Source organism: Stigmatopora argus, chromosome 2 (genome assembly GCF_051989625.1).
Source record: "Stigmatopora argus isolate UIUO_Sarg chromosome 2, RoL_Sarg_1.0, whole genome shotgun sequence".
NCBI lineage: Eukaryota > Metazoa > Chordata > Actinopteri > Syngnathiformes > Syngnathidae > Stigmatopora > Stigmatopora argus.
In genome coordinates this window covers 4432012-4448526 of record NC_135388.1, presented here as the reverse complement: position 1 = coordinate 4448526, position 16515 = coordinate 4432012, and the positions used below count along the sequence as shown (strand labels likewise).

At 40.7% G+C, this 16515-nt stretch overlaps 2 protein-coding genes and 3 non-coding genes across 5 annotated transcripts; all 5 read right to left on the bottom strand.

The window, feature by feature from the left end:
- Positions 1-236: 236 nt before the first annotated feature.
- Positions 237-8085, bottom strand: heatr3 (HEAT repeat containing 3). Its single transcript, XM_077626525.1, has 15 exons — positions 7816-8085; positions 6772-6944; positions 6127-6214; positions 5799-5899; positions 5061-5170; positions 4855-4995; positions 4433-4713; positions 3380-3470; positions 3154-3287; positions 2289-2371; positions 2076-2212; positions 1168-1256; positions 959-1102; positions 699-875; positions 237-460 (listed from the first exon to the last, which is right to left on the bottom strand). Exons 1-15 carry the CDS (start codon positions 7960-7962, stop codon positions 347-349), a joined length of 2010 nt encoding a protein of 669 aa, XP_077482651.1. The 5' UTR covers positions 7963-8085; the 3' UTR covers positions 237-346.
- Positions 8086-8667: 582 nt separating this feature from the next.
- Positions 8668-10628, bottom strand: cnep1r1 (CTD nuclear envelope phosphatase 1 regulatory subunit 1). The gene is made up of 6 exons (XM_077590109.1): positions 10505-10628; positions 10148-10219; positions 10001-10074; positions 9135-9244; positions 8991-9045; positions 8668-8918 (listed from the first exon to the last, which is right to left on the bottom strand). Exons 1-6 carry the CDS (start codon positions 10527-10529, stop codon positions 8877-8879), a joined length of 378 nt encoding a protein of 125 aa, XP_077446235.1. The 5' UTR covers positions 10530-10628; the 3' UTR covers positions 8668-8876.
- A 318-nt stretch (positions 10629-10946) lies between these two features.
- On the bottom strand, positions 10947-11018 carry trnad-guc (transfer RNA aspartic acid (anticodon GUC)). Its single transcript has one exon. It is a non-coding gene; the product is annotated as a tRNA-Asp (tRNA).
- A 99-nt stretch (positions 11019-11117) lies between these two features.
- On the bottom strand, positions 11118-11189 carry trnad-guc (transfer RNA aspartic acid (anticodon GUC)). The gene has a single exon. It is a non-coding gene; the product is annotated as a tRNA-Asp (tRNA).
- A 110-nt stretch (positions 11190-11299) lies between these two features.
- trnad-guc (transfer RNA aspartic acid (anticodon GUC)) lies at positions 11300-11371 on the bottom strand. The gene has a single exon. It is a non-coding gene; the product is annotated as a tRNA-Asp (tRNA).
- Positions 11372-16515: the final 5144 nt, after the last annotated feature.

Below are 16515 nucleotides of genomic sequence, written 5' to 3'. Positions count from 1 at the left end.
GTGTTCCATTAGCCTAGCATGCATGTTTTGGAGATGTGGGGGGAAATCCGGAGTACACGAAGAAAAAAACCCACGGAGACCGTGCAAACTCCCCACAGGAAATTCGGAAGCCACCGGGGATTGAACCCTCGATCTCAGAGCTGTGAGGCGGACTTGCAAACCACCTGAAGTCAAATGACTTTTGAAATCTTGAGGACAAACATCTTTTGAGGAAAAAAGCTTGACAGGACCAAGCATTAGCCACCACGCTTGTGTTGTCTTTACTTCAGAAACAGAAAGTCAGGGCAAACCAAGGTAATCAACTATACACAATAAATACTGGATGGAAATTCACTTCAATTTCCTGTCAGTTTTTGTCCACAGTCTCCAGGTAGCCGATGAACCTCCTGAGATTGATTCTGACATTATCGAGAACGCAAAGTTGCTGCGGGCTGTACTTGTTTTTTCCCACCTTACGGATCTGTTGAAAAATAGGGAGATTAATTTGTGTAATAAGTTTCTAGTAATACAAATGTTCCCATTAAAAAGTACTGTTTGATGACAGAGCTCCTGTTATTCACATTTCCTAGCTTGGCAGTAGCTAGCTAGCTACTATTCAAGCTGTTAGCAAAAAAGACAAGTTGAGTGTTTGACGTTTAATGTCCCACAAAATACTGTAAATGTCATTGGTGTCATGCAAAATATGTAACGATAGATACCTTAGCCTTGAACACAGGCTGAAGCAACTTCAAAGCAGGAAGCAACTGGATGCTTTTGGCTGCAGTCTCCGCCTCTTCGCCGTCCGCAAACACGTCAAAAAGGGCGTCCAGGGCCTCGCCGTTGACAACCAGGTCGGCGTCGTTGGTGGCTACTTGGAGTAAGCCCTTTCCGATCGTCTGTGGGGGCGGAGTTTTTGGTTTTAAAATGAGCGGCGATGGGAAGAAAAATTAACAAGTTTTATTTTTCCGCTTGGAATGACCTGGAGGGTTTGACCCGAGCCTTTCTCTTTGGCGAGTGCGCCGCCAGTGATGCCCAAGATGGCGACGGCGTTGACCCTCACGCTTGTGACATCACAGAGGGCGGCGGCTTCGCTGAGGCTCATCAATTGCTGCAGGCTGATAGACTAGAGGACAGCAAACGAAAAGTTACCAGAAACATGTCCATACGAATAAAAAAAAATCTCCTTACCAGAGGGATATTTTTCGAGGCGGCCATTTGCAAAAGTGACCGCATCGCACTGATGACTGCCTCCAGGAACTCCTCATCTTGAGGGATTTCTACAAGAGGTGTCAATATGTCTGAGCGACACATACGGGATACATGTTTTCTACCGTATTTACTCGCGTATAAGCCGCACCCTTAAAATTGCCTTTAACCGTTGAATTTTAGATTTTTCACGTATAAGCCGCACCCTTAAAATTGCCTTACCCCATTGAATTTTAGAATATTTTGTGTATAAGCCGCACCCTTAAAATTGCCTTAAACCATTGCATTTTAGAAATTTTCGTGTATAAGCCGCACCCTTAAAATTGCCTTAAACCGCCGAATGTTTAAATTTTTCGCGTATAAGCCGCACCCTTAAAATTGCCTTAAACCGCCGAATGTTTAAATTTTTCGCGTATAAGCCGCACCCTTAAAATTGCCTTAAACCGCTGAATTTTAGAATTTTTCGCGTATAAGCTGCACCCTTAAAATGGCCTTAAACCGTTGAATTTTAGAATTTTCGCGTACATGCCGCCCCCTGATTCACAATTTTCACCTCCGTATTCATGATTTTAATAGGGAGGACAAATGTGTTACTTTGAATGGAAAATCTTAAGAAAAATAATTGTATGTGATATTTCTGAGATGCTGTATGAATCAAAAGCACATTATAAAGAATTAATTTCTCCAGTAATTGTTGTTTTCTTACTGCAAAACAGAAAATAACCAACAAATATTAAATGTTACTTTGCCAACATTTACTGGTGAAAAAGAGTATAGCAAGTCTTGTGTGCATACTATAAGCCATACCCTTGATTCAGTCATCTTTTTTTTTTAGTTACAAATACAGCTTATATGTGAGAAAATACGGTTATTTTAGTCGTTGGTGGTACCTGGGGCGCCAAAGACCAGAGCAGACAGGTGTTGGGCGGCCTGCTGCAAGGCCGTCTCCCCACCCAGAGACTCGGCGTCCATGCCGGAGAGGACGCTGTGGAGACACGTCAGGGATCGCGACTGGACCCTCCGCATTCTGCCCGGTGGATGAAAATGGTGTCACTCAAGTAAAACAGCGTTAAAAAAAAAACTCCCGTTAGTGGTACGTTTACTTTGTGATGAGGATTTTCCAGTGGGGAGTCTGTTGGCATGCATTTATGGCTTCCTGCTTGGGGAAGTCTGTCTTTTTCAGCACCTATGATCAAAACAAATAAAATATAAGTAAAGTTCTTGGTATTGGTATTTTATAATAGTGATTTTGGACGTCACAAAATAATATTGTCATTGTTCGCTAACCCAAGACCATTGTAACATAAGATTTTAACATTTTAGAGCATGGACAACCAATTTGTTATATTAATTACTAAGACCTGTTCTTAGAAGTTATAACCATAAGTACTCACAGTTACCGTATTTTCTAGGGTATAAGTCACACCTGAGTATAAGTCGCACTAGCCAAAAGATGCAAAATTAAAGGGAAAAATATACACAAGTCACACCTGAGTATAAGTCGCACTAGCTAAAGAATGCAGAATAAAAAGGAAAAATGTGAGTTGCACTGGAGTATAAATTGTACATAAAATTTATAGTCAAATAGGGAACAGCAGTCAAAATAAGCAACTATTAATTAATGTAACTAACTATTTTTGGGGATAACAGTAGCCTAAAAAAACAGCATAATAAGCAGTCGGAGTGAGAAAAAAAAAGACAGAAGTTGCAGGCTAAGCCAAACTATGAAAAAAAGTGTGATTTATAGTCCTGAAAATACAGTATTTAATTTTTACAAATTGGGCCAAAATATATGCCACTTCTGTTTACTACATTGCTGTTTTTATGTTGGAGCACCATATTTGTGCCAGGTCGTTCAATTCACAATGTAATTTAATATCTTCATAGAATTACTTTTGATAAAAATTGCTCAAAGCCTAGCAATTGACCCATCACATTTTTTTTGTTACACATAAAACTCAAATTTGCCTTTTCTGGGATGTTGTTGTTGACAAGAGCGGCGTGCACTTCCACCGACAAACACGTCGGCGAGGTAAATCCGTCAGCTGGCGCTTCGCTTTCCCCGTCGCTCGACCTCTCCTCCCACTCGTCGTCAGAGGCGTCTGAACGCAACGGGTCGTTATCGCATCTTCGGCCAATACCACAAACAAAACGGCGGGCACGTCAGAAGAAATCCTGTCATTGTGCGCCTCACCGTCAGAGCAGCACATGTTGACGAGGATCTCTAAGGACGTCTGCTGGGCTGTCAGCAAGGCCGTGGCCTCCCTCAGCTCCTCCATCTCCCTCTGGATGCAAACCAGCCGCCTTGTGAGTTAACACGTCGTCCCGGATTGTTGGGTCGCGAGGCGAGCGCGTGAACGCAGACGTTTGGTGTGGGCGTAGCGTGCCAAACGGCCGCTTCGATTCTCATCGGTTTGCCGGGAGGTGGCCGAGGGGGACGCTTGTATTTGGCCAAGGTCGTAGTACTCGCCTACAGTATATGATGACTATCTAATTGGGGTCGGATGAAAGATTGATGTTGCAATGGAGTAGAGAGGGGTTGATTGTCACATAGGTTGGTTATTGCACCAATATATATATTTTATTTGTATTTATTTTTTTTAAATCAACTTTGCTTCTACTGCAGAATGCCACATAATTTATTTAAGGTCAACTTACAAATTAAAAGTCATTAATATTTATATGGACTTTAAGAAAGAGGACAAACGATTCAACATCTCGGTTGCATGCTAGCTGTTAGCTTTTAGCCCAAAACAGGGTTGGTTGTCACAGTTTGGATGGAGTTAAACAAATGATTTTTATGGTCACTGTACAGGACAAAGAGAATTTTTTTTAGCAGGTCCCAGGTCTCTACTTTGTATAAATTAATTTTTAAAAAATTTAGTCATCACTGTGTTAGTGATAGTGAATAGGAATTGGACAAAATATTAATGTTCAGTGCTAAAGTAGTTCCCCTTTAAACACTGTTCTAAAAATATTATCGATTATATTCTGTTGACGCAACTTTGTTAACATGTTCAAATTTAATAGTAAACTTTTATAAGCCTGGCGGACTACAGGTTTAATCTTTGTTAAGAAAGGTCTTAAAATACCCCATAAGACTCGTCTTAATTTCAAAATTCCTATCAACTTAACATTAACCTTTGGTGGGCTTTGCGACGTTGTAATATTTTGTTTTGTTTTTTGCCAATGATTCCACTGTTCAATTCCTCTTCCATTCGAAGTGACTCAAAAAAATTGAACTTACAGGCAAGAAATCCGAAAAGTCCTCATCCAACTCTCCGTTCTTCGCACACTTTGCCTCTCCCTCCTCATCCATTTGCTCCACGAGGGGCTCCCCAGCAGCCTGCATTTCCATTCCCACCGCGGTGGGAGCCGTCTGGAAGCGATCCCCCTCTGCACTTCGGAGCTGAAGGATAAGTTCGCCCGCGTCCAAGTCCAGACATTGTGAGATAATTGCCAGCACGCCCGATAGGAAATGAGCCTGCCGGGCTGCCGGAAGGCTTTCCTTGATGTTCCACACTACACCTACGTGAAAATAACACTTTTCAGATTGCGCAATAGCACACCAGCCCTCCCCGACGTCGATAAATCTCGTTTCATTGTGACCTCGTACAGGTTTTCCCATTTTTATGAGAAAACAACGCTAGGAAAAGTGAGCAAAAGTACCTCCAGCTAGCGTCCGGAGGAGGATGTGAGCCATGCTGGATTCCTTTGAGAGCAGGACCCCCTCCAGGACTGCGTGCACGTTGCAGTTGACGCTCCGCAGGAGTTCGGGGTTGTCCTCTGAGACGGTGTGCAGACATTGCGCTGTTGAACGACAACGTTAAAAAATGAAATCGCGCTAGCCGTTGAATTCAAGTTTCAATGCTCACCGGCAGAAGTGGCCAGTTCCACATTGTGGGGGTGTCTCTCCAGACACTGGACCACCACATCGAGAAGTCCAGATTTATTGAACACGGACAGAGCCTGGTTACTGTTCTCACTAAAAAAAAGAGAGGAAAAATATTTATCCAAATATGTGAACATCTCATTTTAGGTCATGTTCTTGTTTACCAATTAATTGTTAATATTGTGGCTTCTATGACCAAAAAACGTGACATCCATATTTGTGGACACCACATTTTAGGCGCCTTTTAATTTTTTTTTAAATACCAAAGTAGTAACTTGTCCAATTTCAATTCACACAACACATTAATACAGTCATACCTTGACATAAGTGTCCCGACATACGAGAAATTTAAGATACGAGGAAAATTCACATTTTTTGCCCTGAGATACGTGACAAATTTAACATACGAGCATACGATGGTGGTCCTTTTCAAGCTGCGTACTGCTATCCATGACGAGAGGGAGGGGCTTCTTTGAATATGGATAAAGGAGAAACAATTAACACGTCTCTCCAATGTAACATCCTATTTTAGGTGTTTTTTTCAGAGGCTGGGAACAGATTCATTTGTTTTTAATTATTTTATATGGGAAAATGAGATTTTAAATAGAGTAAATTGACATATGAGCTCGGTCTCAGAACGCATTAAACTCATATCTCAAGGTATTACTGTATTGCCATGCCCTGTTCCATCATGGCCGCCTAAAAAGCGATTTTTTTTTACCAAAGATTGCAGAGCAGGTTCACTGCCTCGTTGGCGACAGTCTCCACTTGGTTCTTTGGATCTTTGCTTACCACCGCAGGGCCACCAAAACCACTGCAACACTACCGAGAAAAAAAAAATACAGCTGTAATGAATATTTAACCCAGTACTTTTCAAAGCCTGGTGGGCCAACAAGCTTTTTTTGGGTGGTAGAAACCTGAATACATTGGGAAAACTGGTAGAAATGTGCATTCATTTTGGAAGCGTGCAACATATTGAAGCTCAAAGTGCAGCCAAAGTTCATGAAACCATATACAGCTTGGACAGCTGCTGAAAAAAAAGTGTTCACCTCTATGAGGAGTGCTGTCAAAGGAGTCATGACATCGCACTTGACCATGTCCTCGCACACCTCATGGCCACCGCACACGCTAAGATTCCTGTCAGCGGGCGCAAAAACACACGTGGAAAATTTATTTGCGATTTGAACTGTTATGGAAAAGCAAAATCAACCCCATTATAAAACTGAGGTCTCATAAATCCTTGCGTCTTTTGGAAAAATGTCTTTATAAAAGCTAAATAAAAAGTTGTAATGTTGTATGTATGTTTGTAATTGACCTCTACTAAAGAATTGAAAGGAAACTCCTTTTCTTGTTAAACACCGCCCTCTGCTGGTTCACCCTGAAATAGCCTAACAAACTGAAATCTCAAATTTGATACACTAATAATAATCACATCAAATCAAATATTGAACGATGTTCTTCTAAAAAAAAAGAATTAATAAAAAAAAGTTCAAATAACATTTCTACAGCTCGGGGGCTACATAACAAGCTTCACCCCTATTTTTTATTGGATCAAAATAGAGGTTTTCTTTTCCAATATTAAACCCCCCAAATCATTTTTTTCTGTTTCAATGGAGAAAATAGACTGTAAAATGATTTAAAAAAAATAAAATTAAAAAAATACTGTTTGAAAAATGTCTACTAAATGTCAATACCTGAGGGCTCCGGCTGCCGTCTCCCTTACAGGCATGCTGACGTCCAACAACATGGGTCCCAACCGCCTCACTGCGTCCCTCTGAAGGAAGCCCGGGATGCTTTGACTCCGCTGGACGACATGAGAAATGCCGGCGCACGCACACTCTCTGGTGTCGGCGTTGGGACTTTGCAACTAGGAATAATAACAAAAAAAGAGGAATACAATTATGACTAAGTATGGAGAAGAAACTGCATGTAATCAAATGTAGGGACTTAAAATGGCAAAAGTCATAAGAGGTGTTTACCTGACATTTCTATTTAATTATGAATACATTTGCACAATTAATTGTTATTTAGTTACTTCCCACAACTGCTAAAATTTGAAAATATTCGCAGTGGCTGAAAGTAATAATTAGTGTTTCTATAAATTTGTGTTGTAGCAATATAAGGATAAATAGTAGGGATGTCCCCAATCAAAAATCGGATTGGGATTTATCGGAAATCGGGACTGATCGGGTCATTTTCAGAGAATCGGAATCAGGTAAAAAAGATCGTTTTTGGGGGGATTTTTTCCTAATCTGTTGGTTTATATTTTTTCATTTTTTCTTGGTTGAAATCCCCCTTTATAAGATTATGTTACGATAGCTGTATTCAAATTGGGGGGATTAAAGATATTTAAATATAGTACTTTTTACCCCTATTTAATAAATTTGCTGCGAATCGTATCGGGATTATGTACCGGCAGATTAAAAAATATGCGATTGGGACATTCCTAATCAATAGGGCAGTAAAATGACATAACCACTGTCAGAAACTACTAAATTAACAACTTTGCGCAACATGTATTTGTGCTTTAGCACCTTACATTTATATTAAAAATGCAAATAATAAATATACACAAATGCAGCTGCCACTGACGAAACGTGTTGCTTATTTTTTTCCCAATTTACATGTCTCTTCTTAGAAATACATTGGTCTCAAATTAAAGTTAATAGGTGTCATTAAGTCCATTAGGTGGAGAAAAATTTGATTTATTTTGCTGAAGGATAGTTGTTTTTTCTTACTTTCTCCAGCAGTTCCGCCGCCGCAGAGTCGCCGTCGTTATTTACTCGTTCGTCAATTTCTTCGGCTGCTTCCTTTACGGCGGTTACAGGTAGCCCAACATCGTTGAACTGAGGACGTTTAAACTTTTTCGTCTTGCTTTTGCCCATTTTCGAGTGCAAACGTGGACAATACGGGATTATTTGGACAATAGCTCACGAAATATGTAACACACGGTAAACTAAATGGCCATGTGGAAGAGAGCTACCGCAAAGTAGGTTGCACTGCCGCAAAGCAGGAGGAACTGTCGAAAAAGATGTTGCGCTATATTATAGTACGTATTAATAGGTTATTATAAAAATCATAAGTGTAATTCCAATAAATGCAATTGGATTCATAATCTATGTTTTAAGTAGTTAGTTCTGTATGTTTTTTCTTTTTGATTTGAGTACCTTTGAATAAAATTTTGAATAATACTGTTGAGCTAGCGAGCTATTAAAAGATATATTTCATAAATCTTAGCCAAAAGTAGGTATAATGTTACATTTTGGAATTTTATCAATAATAATTTTCTGAAACATGGTTAAGTTACAAACCCAGGATATATATATATATATATATATATATATATATACATAATTATAATTACACTTATGATTTTTTATATATATATATATATGTATATATGTGTGTGTGTGTATATATATATATATATATATATATATATATATATATATATATATATATATATATATATATATATATATATATATATATATATATATATATATATATATATATATATATATATATATATAACCTAATTTGTCCAGCAGCTTCATAAAATAAGTACAAATCAAAATCATAGAAAACAATCCATTTTTACATCTGGTATATTTAATAGGTTAACAGTTTAAAAAATATAAGGATTTGGATAAAATACAAGATTAACAAAAAACACAAAAGTACTGTTAAGAGGACTTGAGCAGCTTCAACAAGCGCACAGCTACATAATGGCCGTGTTTCTTCACCATGATGACAATACTATCCTCCCAACGTCTTTTCTCGCTACACAGTCGTACGCCTATTGGATGTTGGGCCGTGGTTTGAGTATAAGCTTCCCCGTCTGGACACAATGGAGAAACACATTTTAGAAACATAAACCTAAAGGTTTTTTTTAGTCGACACGTTGACTCACATCATCGCAGGACATGTTGTACTCTGCTAAAACCGTCCGACACCTTGCAGCTATTCTGAAGGGGCAAAAAGTTAAGAATTTTTTTTAAACCCAAGAGCAGGAAGTTTATCTGAAGGTTGGCGCAGTTTATTTTGAAAAGGATACATTGACGGAGCCACGACTCGCTTATGTATCCCAGCAAAGAAGAGTGCAATGAGGGTGATGCAGCTGATGGTGAAGAAGGGATGATTCCACAGCGATGAAAAGAAAGAAACCTGCAGGAATGAGAAGAGCAAATCAAAAGTCACCACAAAACCAACCAAATAATTTTTGACATACCTTACAATTTTTTCCTTTGCTTTTAGAATAAAAAAAAAAAAATCAGAATTCTACTCTAATATAGTACCAATAGGTCAAGCATAGGACAAAAAATAGAAACAAAGAATTTTGATTTCTGGGTATGAAGACAATGGTACACGGTCGATCGGTCGGTGATAATGACCATTTAAATCGTTGCTCAAATTCCCTAAATACAAACTGCAAATGACTATTTAGTCATACTTAATGCCCTATTGATTATTAGGCTAAAGAAAAGCTCCAAATTTCCCAGACTTTTATTGTTTTTTGTTGGAGAACTTGTTAAGACCCTGACTGACGTAGCTTCTTAAAGGGACAACGCATGTACATACAAACTCTTCTACACTCACACGTCGGCTCATTGAAACTGCTCATGGCCATTGTTGGCTTTTATTGATGCGTAGACCGTCTTGTTTTACCTTGTTTTTTCGCCGGTCTTTTGGTCGCCCGTTGTCGCGGTCGGGGCGACCAAAAGACCGGCGACCAATCGACCGCACACGGAAGACAATGTATATTTTGACACAGAAGTCAATATTTCATAATCCATGAACTGTTTTCCAAATGATTGATTTATATTCTAACTTTCATGTATTAAAAAAGGTGCTTGCTCTCTTGGAAATGAGACATGAAAAGGACATTTTACCATTATGAAATACTGTGATGCATTTACATACCTTCTGTGTGTCAGGGTCTATCAACCAGTTCCAAGCACCAGTGGCTGTGCAGACTGACACAACGATTAAAATCACTAAGGGGGGAAAATAAATATATAAATGTTAATAATATATTGGGGTATAGTGGATCAATGTTGTATGACTTACTTCTCCACCTGCCTGTTGCAGGTTGTAAACATGAGACATATTCTGTCAGTCTCCTCTCAAAGGCTTTCAGGTCTGATAAAGAGTTGATACACCGAGAAAATTGATATTAATATTTATATCGGTACGGCGTTGAACGCATACATATGTAAAATACACGTATGTGCAAGACACAAGGTAATATAAACACGAAAGCGAAAATGCTACATGCTAACGTCATAGGGAGACGAGGCAGTTTACATTGGCACGCCTTCAGTTTAGTGCCTTCATTCGAAAATTCGATATTTCAAAATGATGACAGTGTAGGTCGCGCTTTAAAACTATCGTATTTTAAATGAAATAGCTTTTATAGCGTGTTACCTTCGGCCTGCTCCAGTGAGTTCATTTCTTAGGAGTAGTGGTCACGTGGTTATTTCAGCAGCAGCCGGCTGTGGGATGGTCTATTCGCTCAGTTGTCGTTGAAAGGCAGGTCATGTAACCAATCAGCATCGAGCACTTGATGGTTTCCCCTGATTGGAGGATTTCGTGAAAGCAAGCACCGCCTTTTGGTCCCTTTTATCCAATCGTGTGCTTTAATTATTTTTTTCAGGTCTTGGCGTTAGATGACGCTGTTTGACAAATAAAATCTAAACACTCCCCGTCAGGGAATCGAACTCCGGTCTTCCGCGTGACAGGCGGAGATACTGTCCACTATACTAACGAGGAAGGTTGCCATTGTTTAATGACAATTAGCTTTGGAAGAAAGCTATTATGTACTAACTGGTAGAATACAGTGTTGTGTGGCAGAAGAGAAAAATTGATACTCCCCGTCGGGGAATCGAACCCCGGTCTTCCGCGTGACAGGCGGAGATACTGTCCACTATACTAACGAGGAAGGTTGCCGTCAATCAACGACAATTGGCTTTGGAAGAAAGCTATTATATGTACTAAATTGTAGAATACGCGTCAGTGTGGCAGACGCGAAAAGTTGATACTCCCCGTCGGGGAATCGAACCCCGGTCTTCCGCGTGACAGGCGGAGATACTGTCCACTATACTAACGAGGAAGGATGACGTTCTCGATCGACAATTAGCTTATTAAGAAATCTATGATATACAAATTGCTAGAATAAGTGTTTGTGCTGGTGAAGTGTAGCAGACTTAAAAAAAAAAGAAACTCCCCGTCGGGGAATCGAACCCCGGTCTTCCGCGTGACAGGCGGAGATACTGTCCACTATACTAACGAGGAAGGTGTCTACTTCTGTAGTAACTGCTTATTTATATTCTAACAACCACCTATTCTTGATGTTATCTTTAGGTGGCAGTAGAGCAATACTTTTTTTTCTTACTGCCTGTCAAACAGGTATCACTCATTTAAAATTCACACAGGAAAACATCTCCACAAATTATACAGGACCAGGAAAAAAATACTTTTTTTATATCATCTAAATAAAATATTTTTAAGGAAATTTCAGTTTGCCCACTCTGCAAATAAACCTGTAAAGACAAACAGCATGAAAAGAAAAGCTGATGCAGAATCGAGAGGCTTTTTTAGAAAGGGAGTTGCCAGGCAACAATACTTAGCATGATCCCCAATTTGTTCTTTTTATGTTCATCCCTGCATGCAAGAACGACACACTTTTCATTCTGGCCACATTTAATTGTATACCACGAAAATTTGATGTGGTCTGGACTTTTTTCACTGATTATTAGATATTTAGTATTTTTTGTTGTTTTTATCAACTTCTGAGCATTCTCAGACTTTAGCCTATGAAACACTACAATAAGAGGAAACAGATGATGCAGCTCGGGTATTTGGCAAGGTGAGAGGTTCTGACCTGGATTAAGTCTGGGGACATTCCAGAACAATCAAGGACATGCCTTCTTAATTCTGATCCCTTCTGGATGACCTTCCCCTCAAATTACCTGGACGAAGTGGCTGGGGGAAGAGGAAAATTTGGGTTTCTTCCAACGTGACAACCTCAAATTGGAAGTAAATTCAAGACAAATTAGGGCCTACAAAATTCTGATCCTTTCTGGATGACCTTCCCCTCATATTACCTGGACGAAGTGGCTGGGGGAAGAGGAAAATTTGTGTTTCCTCCAACGTGACAACCTCAAATTGGAAGTAAATTCAAGACAAATTAGGGCCTACTAAATTCGGATCCCTTCTGGATTACCTTCCCCTCAAATTACCTGGACGAAGTGGCTGGGGGAAGAGGAAAATGTGTGTTTCTTCCAACGTGACAACCTCAAATTGGAAGTAAATTCAAGAGAATTTAGGGCCTACTAAATTCTGATCCCTTCTGGATTACCTTCCCCTCAAATTACCTGAACGAAGTGGCTGGGGAAGAGGGAAATTTGGGTTTCTTCCAACGTGACAACCTCAAATAGGAAGTAAATTCAAGAGAAATTAGGGCCTACTAAATTTTGATCCCTTCTAGATGACCTTCCCCTCAAATTACCTGAATGAAGTGGCTGGGGAAGAGGGAAATGTGGGTTTCTTCCATCGTGACAATCTCAAATTAGAAGTAAATACAAGAGAAAGGATTTTACTAAAGTATATATAAATAAAAAAAATCTTAATCTGGCGTGGGCAGCATGCCCCTTCGCTTTCTTCAGATGTTTGCTCACATTCCAACTCTGATCTGGGGTCTGTCCCCGGTTTCCTTGGCGACAGCAGCACCTGTAACCCGAGCGGACTGTCCCAAGTTCAAATCCAGCCGAGGGGAGGTGCTGGGAGGGGTGTTCGGGGTACCTCAGGGAAAGTCTTCTCAACATTCCACTCTCAGGCCAGCGAAGAAGAAAAAAAACAGCCACCGTTTATTTTCCCACGCCTCCCGTGGCTATATAAAGACTGATATCCCGAGAGGGCTCCTTCCTGACCCCGACGTTACCGCCGAGCAGCCTCCCTCTGCTTCCACACGTCAGTGTCTGGAAATCTTGACCAGCATCTTGGAAGCACCATCACAGCAGTAAACATGGAATTCTTCCCCTGTATACTTCCATCCTGAATTCAAATAAAAGGGCACACACCCTTTTTTTTACTGTATGATGAACCATTCATGGTGGTAGACGTCCAATCCATTTGAAGTGGCAGGGATTGACCCGTCCCCGTCCAAATAGATTGGGCGTCTACTAGTGGTAAACGTATTTCAAATCAGCGACAGGCTGAAAAGAGACAGATGATTGGACGTTTACCATATTTTCTTGCATATAAGCCGCCCCCGCGTATAAGCCGCACCATTAAAATTGCCTTAAAATGGTTGAATTTTGCAATTTCTCTCGTATAAGACGCGCCTGATTCATAATTTTCACCTCCATATTCATGGTTTTAATAGGGAGTACAAATGTGTTACTTTGAAGGAAAAATATTAAGAAAAAATATCGCACGTGGTTTTTCGGAGATACTTTATAAATCGAATGCTGGATTGCACGATCCGGATGGGTGTTGCCTGCCCCTTAGGGGGAAAATCAGGAAATTGAATATACATCTCTACTCTTCATTTTAATTTGATCCTAAAACAGAAAGTCACCACTCATGATTTACTTTCCCGGGCCACACAAAATGATGCGGCGGGCCAGATTTGGCCCCCGGGCCTCCACTTTGACACAAGTGCCTTACAGTTTAATTCATGTCAAGTCTAACTTATGCGCATATAAGCCGTACCCTCGATTCAGTCATCATTTTTTTAGCGACAAATACGGCCTATATGCGAGAAAATACGATAAATGTGTTTTACCTATTCCAAAACACCCCCTTGTTTTATTGTAATTAGCCCGAGCTAAATGCTAAATGAAGGGCTTACATTAGGCTGCAAGAAGGTACTTTTTTGTACACTGTAACAGAGCTCACCTCACACACACACACACACACACACACACACACACACACACACAGTCAGAGGGCGGAACCCTCACAAACTCATAAAGGATGCTTTGTGCCATAAATGGCCAAACTGTCAAGCCACACCAGAGCGCTCTAAAAAAGTTTTGGCCCAATCAGACGGCACGTCGTCGAAAACAAGAGTCGCGAGTTACAGTTCGCTACAAAACCAGTTTATTGAATAGCAGGTCATGTCCTCTACAGTTACATCCTGATTTCTTTTTAATACATTAAATAATTTGTTTTCTCTCCATGTTTAGATAAATAGGTCTACTCTTCTCATCAACCATCTAGGTAAATAATAATAAGGGGAGATACAAAAAGATCATGTGACATGTGCTTTATGGCAACTAACCAATCGGAGGAGGAGATGTCCTCTCCTCTTCCCGAGAGAGAAAAATATACAAAACTAGATTCCTTTATGTACACGGGATGCTAAGCGTGTGCTTGTCGTTTGTTTTTAAACATGGAAAAATAAGCGTTATCATAATAAAGTTGAATTAGGGGAAAGCCAAGTTGGGAATAAACAATCATTTGCGTTACATTCAGGTCAATTGGAGAAGTTAGTTGTGGTCAGTGTGGGGTTTTTTTATGGGGACATTTTGGGTCAGTAGTATTGAGCGGGAACAAAATGGTGTCCGTTTCCTGCAGGTGCACCTGAGGGCGGAGCCAAAGTCTATTTGGGATGAGGGGAAAATGAACGAATGGAATTGTCGATGTTAAGGTTAGCCTAGATTGGATCGAAATTCGGAATCGGATTGAAAAGGTTGAATTTAAACCTCAGCAGAATTCTGTTTTTTCTTGTTTTTGCATTTTCATTTTCACAAAAGTGCCGCGGTGGTCCTGCCACTCAACACAAATGCTCAAAAAAATACAGAAATCTGGAGGTAGGGGGGAAAGGTCAATCCAAATTAAAACAAAGCTCGTTAGCGCCACCTATGGAAAGCGGCAAAAAAACGACATCTTTGGAAAAATCCGGGCGGGACCAGCGGCGCCGGGCTTTCAAAGACGTTGGCGAACCACTTTGTCATTTTACGGGTTGAAATGACGAGGAAACATCAGCATTTATATTTTCGTATTGCGCGGGATATAATACGAATACTGTACGTCGTATACGAGAACATTAAGTGTTCCTAGCGTTGTATTTTCATCATTTTGTATTTTCATCTTTCATTAAGACACAGTGAATCTCTGTCGGTCTTGTCTAAAGACGTCTACGTGGAATGTCCGTGTGACCAATGAAACGGGCGCCACGGGGGGGCACGGAATGGTTGGCGGAAACCCGCTCTGAAGGCACAAAATGGCCGCGATGGGCGTGTCCCGTCCGGCCAGCGGCGGCCCCTCTTAGCGGCAGTCATTTAGTGTTCAAAAACAAAAGCAAATTCAAGACTATTGAATATACGCAATAAAAATGATTTTTTTCTAACGGTTTGCCTCTGCATGATAGAAACCGATGGTGCAACTGAAGGGAAGGATTCTATGAGAGGGGGTATGTATGACACAATGGAAAAAAAGCAGTCGAGACTCGTTGAGGTTGTCAGGTGACGAGTCGTAGGGCATAAGTGAGTCGGGGGAGGAAGTAAGTCACGTTGGGTATGATTCATAACAGCGCCTGACTCGGAAGAATCCTGGGCGCCATTTTGCATTGGATGTCAGATGGAAAAAATAGAGGCTTGTATCTTGTTGCGGCAATTTGCTCAAGAAATTTTCCAATCAAATATAAAAAATTAAAAAAGATCGCTGGCTTGCACAGCAATAAAACTAAACATGATTCCTTGTCAATACTGAAATGGGATCATAATTGAAAAGTTCCATTTTACTGTCGTTATATTCATTTTTCTCTCGGAATATTACGTTGTACGACTACTTGCAATTTCCCCGCGGCACACCTGACCGTGGCTCGCGGCACAGCGTGACCGGACGTTTTGTCGAAAGACGTTTGGTCGACCGGACGTTTGGTCGACCGGACGTTTGGTAGAACGGATGTTTGGTCGCCGGGTTCGCTCACTGTCAAATTATGACAGAGAGTTTACTGTTGATATTTTGATATTAGATATTTAGATATTAAACTCACTCTCTCTCATGATTATAATTTTGAGAGCCGGTTTCAACAGTAACAACCCGGCGACCAAACGTCCGTTCGACCAAACGTCCGTTCGACCAAACGTCCGTTCTACCAAACGTCCGTTCGACCAAACGTCCGTTCGACCAAACGTCCGTTCGACCAAACGTCCGTTCTACCAAACGTCCGTTCGACCAAACGTCCGTTCGACCAAACGTCCGTTCGACCAAACGTCCGTTCTACCAAACGTCCTTTCTACCAAACGTCCGTTCTACCAAACGTCCGTTCTACCAAACGTCCGTTCTACCAAACGTCCGTTCTACCAAACGTCCGTTCTACCAAACGTCCGTTCTACCAAACGTCCGTTCTACCAAACGTCCGTTCTACCAAACGTCCGTTCTACCAAACGTCCGGTCGACCAAATGTCTTTCGACAAAACGTCCGA